At 46.2% G+C, this 12,813-nt stretch overlaps 1 protein-coding gene across 1 annotated transcript in view; it reads right to left on the bottom strand.

The window, feature by feature from the left end:
- NUP210 (nucleoporin 210) overlaps nucleotides 1-12,813 on the bottom strand; it is a gene marked incomplete at its 5' end in the record, with an annotated part of 113,610 nt that overhangs the window by 24,515 nt on the left and 76,282 nt on the right. Inside the window, 6 exons of the mRNA XM_019537020.1 lie at nucleotides 2,941-3,099; nucleotides 3,226-3,357; nucleotides 6,301-6,381; nucleotides 7,958-8,137; nucleotides 10,513-10,575; nucleotides 10,866-11,001. Of these exons, the coding sequence (XP_019392565.1) occupies nucleotides 2,941-3,099; nucleotides 3,226-3,357; nucleotides 6,301-6,381; nucleotides 7,958-8,137; nucleotides 10,513-10,575; nucleotides 10,866-11,001 (751 nt within the window). The remainder of the gene's footprint in view (nucleotides 1-2,940; nucleotides 3,100-3,225; nucleotides 3,358-6,300; nucleotides 6,382-7,957; nucleotides 8,138-10,512; nucleotides 10,576-10,865; nucleotides 11,002-12,813) is intronic.

Below are 12,813 nucleotides of genomic sequence, written 5' to 3'. Positions count from 1 at the left end.
CTTTACTGAATTTAATACAAGGATTAGCAAATGGTGGCATTTTCTTAAATTATAAAGCCAAGAGAGACCAGTGAGATGACCTACTCTTAACTTCTTGCATAGCACAGGTCAGTCATAGCACTTCCATGAAAGACTGTGCGTTTGAATTGAAGACTAAAAAATGAATCTAGATTTCTGGTGATGGAAAATGAAAGCAGTGTAGTGGGAACCTTCCCACTGAATCTACAAGCACACTGTCGCATCCTTCATGTTTATGATCTCACAGTATCTCTGCGGCAACTACAGCTATTTAGTTTGAAGAGAAAAAAAAAAAAGCCCCACAGTTACTGGCTGCTGCAGCAGCGATTGGGGCCTCTGGGCGCTTGTGGCAGAGCCCCCCCATGCAGCGCGGGGGAGCAGGGATCGACCCCCCCCACCTGGCACCCACCCCATGGTGTGGGTGTGGCTTGGCTTGACAGGGCACTGCACACTGCCTGGGAGCTGGGGCTGAGCGGTGCCAGGCTCTGGCTGACACATGGAGCTGCCCCAGCTGCCAGACAATGCATGGTGTCCCGCTGAGCCATGCTCTACCTGCACCATGGGGCAGCTGCTGTGTTGGTGCCAAGGTGGGGTGAGCAATCCCTGCTGTTCCTCTACTGTCCCACACTGTGCGTGGGGGGGGGGAGGGCTCTGCCACAAGCACCCAGAGGCCCTGATCCCTGCTGGTACAGTCAGTGAGTGTGGAGCTTTTTTTAACGCTCCTCACTCACTGGGTGCAAAAGCGGTGATCGGGGCCTCTGGGCACTTGTGGCAGAGCCCCTCTGTGCAGCACGGGGCAGTGGGGATGGTCCCCCCATGCCCTGCTTGGCACCCAGGCAGCAGCTGTCGCATGGCACAGATGCAGCGTGGCAGGACTTTATGTGGCCACAGTCTCCTCTGAAGCATCCCCAGGTCTCATTGACTGTGGAAGTTGAGGGTCCTCAACATTTCTAAGGAAGTGCTTGTCACGGGGTCTCATCTTCCTTCATTAAGATGAGCAGTGGTTTGTCTAAACATAGACAAACCAAAAAGAAGAAAATGGAGGCAATTCCTCATGCGCTGACATTTGATTTAAGCTTTTTATTTCTTGTTATTTCCAGTTTTTGGCTTGAACAGCCCACATGCTAATTACTCATTCTGCAATTTTTAAAAATTCTTCCATTCAACGGATTTGCATCCCAATTCACACTGATTTACTACCTGCAAGTCCTGAGAAGCATTATTTGTACTTCCTGGTGCTTCTAACACTAAATTCTGGTTGTAAAACATTTAGCCATCTGATTTCTGAAGGTTCTAACTGTATTATTAAACACCATTGCCATAATAATAAATCAGACACTGCAACCAGGTCAGTATAATGGCTTTTTAAAAAGTGGCTGTTGTAGCTTCCTTTATTTATGTCGGGACTTTTTCATTTGATTTTAATGACACATTATTCACAAAACGCAAGGACGATGTAAAACAATGCTAATACACTATTCATATCATATGCCAAGATTTAAAATGAGAAGTGTAACTGAGGTAAGTAAAGGCAGTTTGGTTAAACTTTGTACCACTTCGTTGTTTTTATATGTTAGGAAGTTTCTGTAATATGGGGGCAATCCCACAAATTATTAATGTTTAACTTTAACATTTAACTGTAACAAGCCCTTTTGCATAAGTGAAATTGTTTACATGTTTGTAAAAGTAGGGTTCCCTTATTACAAACAGAAAAAAGGTATAAAAAACCTATTTATGAGTTGTTGATGTTGATAGTCACTTGTAATATAAAAAGTGTGCTCATGTATGAAATAGCAGCATTCAAGATGAAAAGCACAAAAAAAGATTTTTAAAGTGTTTCTCTAACATTGCAATGTTTAATTAGGGTAGATTTGATTTCTTAAAAAAGAAAGGCAGAACTTATAGGACAAAATAACATTTTATGAAAGATGTGTATTTAAATTGTTGGTATCATTTTCTGAAGGGTAGTCATTTCCTAGTTTAATAAACTTAGCAACTGACTCAAATTGAATATTTTTCTAATAATACATTTTGTTTACTGGATTTTGAGTTTCTCTTTGATTAACACCACATCAAACTTTCATATGGGGTTTATACAAGCACATAACAGAACTCCCTTTCCCCTGACCTTTCCATGTTGTAAAATCCACATGGCAGGGATCATTTCCCCACACTGGTTCACTGAGAGATATTAAGACCCACCACATTTCTGGACCCCAAAGAAAATGAGTTGTGGGATCTAGTAGACACAGTACAAGCATATACTGTGCTAAAAAAACACAAGTTTTCCAATCCATTTCACTAAGGACAGGCCACAACGATCATTTCTACAGACAGCAAATTAGTTTACATTTCTATAAAAGGGAGCCAAACTTTAAAATTAAATTAGAACTATAATTAGTCCATAACGCATATTACTTGTAAATAACAACACTGCATTATTATATTTCTATGATCTAGAATGCATACTGCTGTTAACACATATTCCCAAGCAGACAATGGTGATGAAGATCTTCAAGAGATGTTGTAACCCATGCTGTCATTGTATAACACCTGTAGCACAAAATTAATCTAAATCTGAATGACACACTAGTTTAGAAAGCACCTGTCACCATAGCATGTTAAAGAGTATTCTTTTTCCTTCTAATAATACTGCAGGAAGAAAAAGTACTTTTGTCCTGCCCCATCTGAAGCAAGAATTCAACAAGTTATATACAGACACTGGCAAAGGCTAAGTCCCCTGGGTTCCGCAGAAATCTCTGAAGACTAAGAAATATGTTATACCACCAATAGTAAGGTCAAGTAAAATGGATTAAGCCTGAACTGCACTGTTACATAAGGATTCTTCACCATCATGAATTGCATGCAAATCTGAAGCATTGATCAACTCTCAATATAATCCAGGGAACAAGAACATTTTACCTGAATTTGGATTTCATCTGATAGCTCCCTTTCCATGTTGTAAAACTGCCCAGCTGAAGGATCAAGGGCTTTAACAACAACTTTCAGGCCTGTCCTTCCCTTTACTTTACCATAAACATCCATAGCGAAGTTATATTTTGCTGGAAGCTGAAATGAAGCCTGAAATAAGAAAAAAAAATGATCAAGGAAATATTTGGAGTTGGTATAAAAGACATTTCCATGCTTGACAGTGAAACTGGTTTGCTCCTTTTGAGCAAACAGAAATACCAGATGTATTTAATTTACCTCATTGTGTCTTGTCTTGATATCCAAGATGTCCCTCTTGGTGACAGACCAATGGAATGTTAACCCTGGCACAGCATTGCCAAATGAGAAAGGGGTCTGATTACTGGTGATGCCCATCACATAAACTGGCATCTGGAAATACAAAAACAGAGCTTTCCTTTAAAAACTAGTGCAACTTTGGGACAGAACTCTGAGATGCAAACAAGGACTCAATACAGAAATTAAATTCAAGATGTACACGTGAAGTGAAGTGATTTACGAATCCAGAAAGAATGCTTAACAATAAATTCATTACACTCTTAAAGTACACTCTTAAAGTAATGTCAAGTAAGGCTATGGAGAAACATACATATTACCTACTTTAAAAAGGGGAAGGGGAGCTGCTACTCTGGAACCCACATCAGCTGTTACAAAGTAACAGCTGCAGCTACATACTTCTGAAAGAACAGGATTAAAACTAAAGTTTATGGTTAAAGTTGCAAGGTTATGCTATACTTGTATGCTACAAAAACACATGAAGTTAACAGTTATAATGTAACACCTTATAAGTATCACTTAATGATGATATAGTTGTTATATTTGTATTAGGGCTGTGCAAAACTTTGGTAGCTGATTTGATTCAGAAGACATTCGGCCTGATTCGGGGACCAAATCTCCAAATCTGAATTGAATTGGAAGACCAATTAAAAGCTCCAAATCGATTTGAAGCATCTGAATCAATTCAGAAAAGCTTTGGAAAAGATTCAGCCGCTTCAGAGATTCAGCAGTAGGCTAAACAGGCAGCTGACACAGCTGCCTCTAGCTGTTAAGTCTGTTGGGGTTGGGGGGAGGGAAGGTGTGTGGGAGAGGGATTGCGGCTGGCACAAGCTACCCAGCTAGGGTGCGGGGGTGCATTACTTGGGGAGGGGAGTGGGCATGGCAGTACCGGGAACCACTTGACCAGCCAGGGCAGGGGGGCAGGATGCAGGCGCGACTCACTGCAGGCAGAAGTAGGCAAGTGGTGGCAGATCATAGTCCCCACTCCCAGCGCTGCCTCACCCACATCCCGTGCCCGTCCCTGCTGGCTGCTGAGCGGCAGCAGAGCAGAGTCCCTGTTCTCAGTGCTGATGTGGGCATGGCAGTGCTGGGAGTGGGGAATCTGCATTGCCACTGTTTGCCAGCTGGTGTGGAGGGGCATGGGATGCGGGCGAAGCAGTGCTGTGAGCGGTGGCTACGCCCTGCTGCTGTTTGGCCTTCTTCAACTGGAGCGAGCTGTGCCCACATCCTGCTCCATCCCCCCTGGCTGGGCAAGTGGCAACAGGGTACAGACCCTGCTCCCAGCACTGCCATGCCTGCATCCTGTGCCCCCCTGCCCCAAGTAACACACCTCCATGTCCTGGCTGGGCAGCTCGTTCTAGCTCCAGCCCCAATCCCTCCTTCCCTCCCTTATGTCCCTTCCCTCCCCCAACCCCAACAGACTTACCAGCTGGAGGCAACTGTGTCAACTGCCTGTTAGTCTATGGCCGAATTTCTGAAGTGGCACCGCATCTTTCAGATTTGATTCGGTGGAATTGGATCGGGACAGTGATTTGAAGCTCTAAAGTGAATCACTGTCCTCTGAAATGACCAAATCTGAAGCGAATACTTGCTGCTTTGCACAGGCCTAATTTGTATCCATCCTGTGAGACTCTCATATGTATACTCCCCAAAATTGAGACTATAAGAATATTTGAATATAGTGGTGCCCAACCTTTTCCCACTGCAGGCCAAATAGATGGTACTCAGTCTGTCTGTGGGTTGGACATGGTTGGAGGGCCTGAGAGGGGCCAAATCCAGCTGTTGGGGGTGGGGAGGTGTGCGAGAAGGGGACCTTGGGAATTTGGCAGAGGGTAGGGGGATGGTATTACTTGCCACTGCTCCCCTGGCACCAAATTTGCCAAGCCATTGGAAGCCCTATGGGCCAGATGCTATGACTCTGCAAGCCACATCTGGCCTATGGGCTGGAGCTTGAACACTCTTGTTTTAACTATTTTGCCTAAAAATTCTCTCCCTTGTTCAGATTGGTGGCTTGCTCCAGCTCATCCCTCCCAAACACTCAGAAAACATAATTTACACACAAATATGTGGAAGGTGTAAGCACAAAGCAAGAAGAGTAATTGCCATAAATGATATAACCAGGCAATATGATGTAATTAAGAACAGATTTAAATTACAGATTCAGCAGCGTGTAGGGGGTGCACAAGGGTGCACGTGCACCCCCCCCCCCCCCGCAAGAGTGCTGGTGCACTCCTTGCTTAGGCAATGGTCGGGGGGAGCGCAGGCAGGAGCACTGGTGCCCTCCCTCCAAGTGCTGGCCAAGGAGTAGGGAGTGCTGGATGTGCTGTTGGCACTTCTGGGAGTGCCACTTGCGCTTCCCGGCTGGTGTGATCAGCCATGGATCACCCCCCCGGTTGGTGAGACTGGCCACGGGGGGGGGGGCCCCCCTGGAGGGCTGACTGGCTGCTGGGGGGGGGCATGTGCCCCCCCAACTCAGGTGACCCCAGTCACCCATGTACAGATTCAAAGGCATACCTGACAAAATATGAGCTGGCTAATACAGTGTACCCGCATTAACAAGTCCAAATTATATTCTTTTTATTCCTATTCCCCGTGTACTTGCTTGATTCTCCTTAGGTAATTCTCCCTTGTGACTGGAGAAACACTGTCCTAAAGAAGCAACTGTCATTACAGGCCAGGAAGGAGAAGACTAAGAAGTTTGTGTTTAAGTAAATGTTTCATTATGGTACAAACAGAGTAAGAGAGGAAAATCCTTAGAACAATGTAACACAGTTAATTTTTGCATCATCACATTCATTTAAAAAGTCATTAAAAGTAATTACAAATATGAGAGTTAAATATCTTCATAGAATATTTGTTGTACATCAGACTGATTTAGAACTTTAGTTGTTCTGTAAATGCTTACCAATTAAACTAAGATTTTCTTTCTTTGTAATTCTAATTGGCACCTTACTTTTCACAACTATTAAAAAAATAACAAGCAAGAAAGAAGGAGAGAAACAAATTTAAGATTAGAAAAAAAAGTGTAACTCAGCTAACCTGGGTACCAGTTTTCATTCGTGTAATGGGAGCATGGACTCTAATAGCCTGAAGCTGTACTACTTCAACTTCCACTTTATCCTAAAAGGAAAAAAAAGTTCAGTAAATAGCAGACCATTGCATTAACAATGCTCTGTGAATTAGATTTTGTTTTCAATATCAGCTGTTTGACACACTGGAACAGGTATTCCAGCTGTACCTGTTACTGCTTGATGCCCCAAACTCTGCATTGCACTCGATAGAGCACTTGGCTCTCCTTGCCCAGAGGTCATTGCAAGATCAGAACCATCATAATGAATCCCTGCACTGTAGCCATTCTACCTGTCTTGAAATTGTAAGATTGAGCTTGAAGCAGCCTTGGGTAAGAGAAGGTGCAAGAAAGTAGGAAGCAACAGGCATTGACTGCTACAGCAGAAATCTTTGCTGGTGAAATGATACTATTACCCAGGTGGCTGAAATAACAGCAGAGCAGATAAAACTAAATATTTTTTTTTTAAAAAGAAGGAAGTTATTACGCAGCTGGTAATAAATGGAACAATAAGCCAAGGGCCAACTTTTTCTTGTACCAATATGCCTTGTTGTCATGTTTGTTTTTAAAACCTGCCCCAACCAGTTGAAAAGTTTAAAAATCAAAGATTTACAAAAACAGAGATAATATGATAGGACTGTCTCATTGCAATAAGAAATGTAATTTTTTAAGATTATTTTTATGTGATCCTGATTCAAATGTAAGTGATAAAATGCAACAGGTTTCACATATACTATGCTAAAGTCCTTTATCTTGATGTTCTTCTTGATGAGGGGTGGGGTTGGAAATCAGCTAAACAAATTTGCAGAAACAACACTGAATAAAACACCTTGGAATTTTAACAAAAACATTGACACAACAAATCAAAACCAGGTTGATACAGAATGCTTGTCCATAAAAGATGCATCGAAATCCAGCTAAGTCAAAGCTCTAGCTGTAAAAAAGGATTTATACTGTTAGATTTAGAAAAAGTACTAAACAGGAGAGAAAACAAAAAAGGCCCTATACTTTACATGTATCAGTTTCTGGTACTTAATTTAAAAGCATTAGATAAGGGCTCACTAGTGAGTGTGGAACAGTGTTTTGAATGGACTGGGTCTGGATATTTGTGTTAGATTTTGGCTTAGATAAAATACAGAATGTGTTTATCTACTGACATGTAATCTGTAGGTCATTTGTACGACAGAAAACTATGGTCAGAGTACACGATGGTTAAACTGTATGGTGATATCCACATAAACATCACCAACTAAGTAACAACAAAGTCTCTAACCAGGACTGCAGAGGTATGGTATGGCAAGACTAAGACCCTTTCTGGGCAGACCCTTTCATCAGACTAATCGTTCAAACCTCAAGATAGTAAATTCACTTTTCAAGAGATTTCTCTGGATTTTGTTCAGAGCTCAACCTTTTAAGTGGAGGAAAGATGCACAACTAGAATTAATGAAGACATCATTCACTTTCACAATGAGTGCACCAAGTCACAATCTGGGAAGATAGAAATAATTTTTTTTCCTCATTCCAGTCAAACCAGTAAAACAGATACAACAGTTAACTTACTGATTTTGGGTAAGGACCACACTGCATCAACATTAATTCCTTCTGCAACCTACATAATAAAAACGTTACCTGAGAAACCACAACAACTTTCCCGGTCTCTGCATCAACAGCTTGTACCACTCCTGTTACTGTTCCATTGCCAACTGCTGCTCCTTTCACAAGGCCTGCGCTGTTCACCGACGCAATTGTTTCATCACTAACAGCAAAAATTATGTTGGATTGGGGTTGTGGGCCCCCTTCTGAAGTAATCTGTAGTTACACAGAAACCAATGATCATCAAGAAGATGCATCCATCACAGCTCTGCTTTACATTTATATGTGGCTCAGGTGCATAACAGCAAGGGAGGTAACCAAGAACCTCTTTTCCTTGCACAAACTGGTTGCAAAATACAACTACTTTCTTTGTGCAGGGGGTGAGCCATCCCCATTGTGCCATGACTTCAAGATACCTATTTTCCATGCATATTTGCATTTGGATCAGGACTGGTATACAGGGAGCTAGAGAGAGGAAAGCAGGCCATACACACACGGACATACAATCAGGTTCACCCCATCCCAGGGAATGTCCCTCTCTATTTCCCCTAGCTCATGTGGCTCTGTCTGTACCTTTCTGATATACCTTTCCCACAAATCTCTATTTTATATAGGTGATAGATTTATGGGACACTATTAAATCATCCTGGAGATACAGCATTCATTTGACCAAAATAAACATGGAATTCTTGCTACAATAGACTAAAAACAAGGTGACAGTCAAGTGTGAAGATGTCCTGGGGCAGTGGTCACCAACTTGGGGACTACAATCGACCAGTCAATCCCAGAGCCTCTTTAGGTCAATCTTGAGCAGTGGGGACAGCTGGGCATGTGCACATGCACACACCTGCTGCCCCCAGCCCCAGCAGGTCAATCTGTGGGGGAGAGAAGGGATGGGGGCCAGATTGAGGCCCCCACAGTGAGGGACTGACCTGAGGCTCATTCAGGAGCAGGAAAAGGTAAATAGGGCCCCAGCCCCATTGGGGAGGAATGGAACCCCAGGGGGGCTCCTTCAGGGGCACGGGAGACTCCCTCCCCATCTCTGCAGTGGTGGAGGTGGCACAGGCGACTGCTGCTGCACCTTGAGCCCGGCTGTAGCTGGCCATGTGTGGCGCAGCTCAGCAAGGGGGACTCATGTGGCACTGATCCCCGGCCTGGTTGGGTCTGGGACTCTCCGCCGCCCAGGGAGAGTCTGCCTCCCCCCCCTCCCCCCCCCTGTGCTCTGGGATGAAGCGGCTGCTGCTGTGACTGGAACATGGTGGGGAGGGGACATGGGCTTCTGGAGCACAGGTACAGGGGGCCACAGACCCCGAGGCCTCCACTAGGGGAGGCCCTCCCATGTGCCCCTGGGTGGCAGAGTCCCAGACCTGGCTGGGCCAGGGCCCAATGCCACATTCCTTTGGCTGCTGGGTGGGCGTGACTCAGCCCAGTGGCAGCAGAAAACTGGGGTAGGGTCGAGGCCCGGTCTGGTGTGGGACTCTCTGCCACCCAGGAGCAAGTTGGGGGGACATCCTGCTGCTGGGCACAGCCCAGAGTAGGCCTGGGGGCTCCAGGCCTCCCACTCTGGGCACAGCAGCCAGCCTGCAGCAGCAGCCGCCTTGTCTTGGAACACAGGGGGGCAGGGCATGGGTCTCCAGAGCACAGGTGGGGGGGCACGGGCCTGAGGCCTCTGCTGGGCTGTGTGCAGTGGCAGAACGTCCCCCACATGCCCCTGGGTGGACTGTCCCAAACCAGGCTGGGCTGAGAACAGGGGTGGGTGAATCTATAGTCTAGGCAGGCATGCCTTGGAAGAGAGATACCTGGAAACAGGAGTGGGTGAGCCTATAGCCCAGAGGAGGGCAGAGTGCAGGGGCCAGAGGGCCCAAGCTCAAAAAGGGCAGAGCATCAGCAAGGCCAGAGAGCCTCAAGGTCCATAGCCTCGGGAAGGACGGTTGTCAGCAGGGCCTGGGAGCCCAAAGGTCTCACTGGCCCACGAGCAGGGCCAGGGCCTAGGGAGGGGCTGAAGGCCATGTAGGTTCAGAGCCAGAGACTGGAAGGGTCAGAGGAGCCCAGAAGTCTCACCTGGCTGATAAAACAGGGCCAGGGCCTATAGAGAGGGGCCAAAGACTGGGGGGACACAGCCAGAGACTGAGGGGGCCAAGGAGCCCATAACCCAGAAGAAGCAAGTACTGGGGCTGAGCCTGTAGCCCAGGAAAGGCATGTCACCTGTGAGGCATGGGAGCAGGTACTGGGGAGGATGCAGCCTGTGTAACTGGCTCCAAGGCAATGACCATGGACACCTGTGGTACTAAGAGCTTGAAAGACTTGGACAACCTCCCTTTCCTTAAAAGTCAATAACATCAAGACATGGCAGGCAAGAGAAAGGGCATGTCCAAGAACTGTCAAAAATACAAGGGCTGAGTGGCCATTATGGGGCATCACAACCATCTCTGGGACAAGCACTTGCTACAGATACCAAGCTGAATACCAGTCCCTGAAAAAAATAATGCAACACCAAAAAAAATCAAGATAGTTAGCACTTTTCCAATAATTTACTGAAGTGATTTTGCAGAAAAAAAAACTATAAATGGAAATAAATCTAAATACCTCACCTGAATCATTGCTCCTATGATCAGGGTAATTTTTCTTGGTAGTAATCTAAATGGAGGAAAGACCTAGAGAAATAGGAATATAAATATTTTTGTTTTCACTATTTGATTTACATCAATTATGCCTCTAGAAAATACCAAACCTCCAGCTAACTTTGCAAAGAAATGCTAAACTAACATTCTGTTGCAGTAGACCAACATTTGGACAACTTTTGAATATAAAAAAGTTGTATGTAGAGATTTCACAGGAGAAAAATACAGATCATCTCAGCAAATCAACATATTCATACATCAGCACCACTGTTGGCTGTTGTAAGCATTTTTGATAAAGTTCAATTATAAATGAAATTATTTACTTCAATCTGTTGCAGAGCAGAGTTGATTCTTTGTCCATTTTTATCAGTGACTGTCGCCATAAGACTGGTTTGACCAATGGCTACACCATGAACTAGGAAAGCAGCAGTGTAGTCATCAACAGCTTCATTGATTGGGCTGGAGCAAAAAAAATACACTGTATTAGAGAGAGGTCATCAGATGAATTACATTAATAAGGAGACCAGTAAGTGAATTAGTGCTTAAGGGCCCTGAGATCACTACATAATATTTTGCTTAGAACTTTCACCTCAAGGAGTTTTAAGCGATAAAATTCTAAGCAAAATATTATGTAGTGATCTCTCTGTTCAATACTGAACAGCATGAAGAGTGAATTCTCACAGCCTGAAGCAGAATATTAAAGATGAAACACAGTATCACTGAATATGTGTTATAATCATCACTAAAGCCTCACCACTAACCCACAGTACAGAAGATTTTTGTTTCCATTTTAACCCTTCTGCATTTTCAGGCTGGAAAACAGTAGGGCTGTGCAAAGTTTTGGTAGCTGATTTGATTCAGAGGAGATATGGCCCAATTCAGGGACTCAATCTCCAAATCTGAATCAAATTGGGAGACCAAGTAAAAACTCCAAATCAATTTGGAAAAAGCTTCTGAAAAGCTTCGGATGATTTAGAGATTAGGCCATAGACTAAAGAGGCATGATAGCTGCCTCCAGCTGGTAAGTCTGCTGGGAATGGAGGGAGGGAAGGGGTGTGGGGGAAGAAGAGATTGGGGCTGCGGCTCAAGCTGCCCAGCCAGGGTGAGGGGTGCGTTACTTGGGGGGGGGAGGGGGACACGGACAAAAGGGGTGGGGATACAGGTACAGCAGTGCTGGAAGCTTGAGCTCTGTCCTGCTGCCACTTGCCCAGCCAGGGGAAGGGAGGTCAGGATGCAGGTACAGCTCACTCCAGGTGGAAAGGGGCAAGTGGGAGCAGGACATGGCCTCTGCTCCCAGTGCTGCCGCGCCCACATCCCATGTTCCCCACATTGGCTGGCAAGCGGTAGCAGGGCAGAGCTCCCACTCCCAGCACTGATGTGGATGTGGTAGTGCTGGGAGCGGGGGACGTGCCCCACTGCCGTCTGGAGCGAGCCGTGCCTACATCGTGTGTGTGCCCCCCACCGCACCAGCTAGGCAAGTGGCAGCAGGGCAGAGCCTCCACAGTTCCCCCCACTGGGACAGAGGCAGGCACACTCAGAGGAGCCATGGGAGAGGCCCCCAAGGCTGCCCTTCTTGGCTCCATTACTTGCCCAGCCCAGCCTTAAAAAAAAGAAAAGAAAAAAAAAGCCCTGCACTCACTAGCTCTGGCGGCACCAACTGGGGGCTTGTGGCAGAGCCCACCCACACAGCATGGGGCAGCGAGGGATCACCTCCCCCACCTGGCACCCACACAGTACCTGCCCTGTGGCACAGGTGCAACGTAGCTCAGTAGGGTGCTGTGCGCTGTCTGGGAGCTGAGGCAGCTCCACCTGCCAGCTGGAGTCCAGCAGCGCTCAGCCTCAGCAGCCCCAGCTACCAGACAGCACGTGGTGCCCTGCTGAGCCATGCTGCACCCACGCCATGGGGCAGCTGCTGCATGGGTGCCAGGCAGAGGGGGCGATCCCTGCCCCACACTGCACAGGGGACTCTGCCACAAGCCCCCAGAGGCCCCAGTAGCTGCTTCCAGAGCTGATGAGTGCAGGGCTTTTTTCTTTCTTTCTTTTAAAGTGTGGGAATGCTGGGGATGGCTGGGGCAGACACTGGGGGTGGTGCTGGGTTGGGGGGAGGAGATAGGGGAGTGGAGGCTGTGCATGAGGTCTCTGCCACATGGCCCCAGAGCCCCCACAGACACTGCTACTGCCAGTGAGTGCATTTTTGGGTTTGTGGTTTTTTTTATTCCTGCACTGCTGGGGCTAGGTGGGGGGGCGTATTGGGGTGTGTGGGGAGATCAG

This window comes from Crocodylus porosus, unplaced genomic scaffold (assembly GCF_001723895.1).
Source record: "Crocodylus porosus isolate Cpor-Errol unplaced genomic scaffold, CroPor_comp1, whole genome shotgun sequence".
In the NCBI taxonomy this organism is placed as follows: Eukaryota; Metazoa; Chordata; order Crocodylia; family Crocodylidae; genus Crocodylus; species Crocodylus porosus.
Note: the sequence above shows the minus strand (reverse complement) of the source record. Positions and strands in the feature narration are given on the sequence as shown.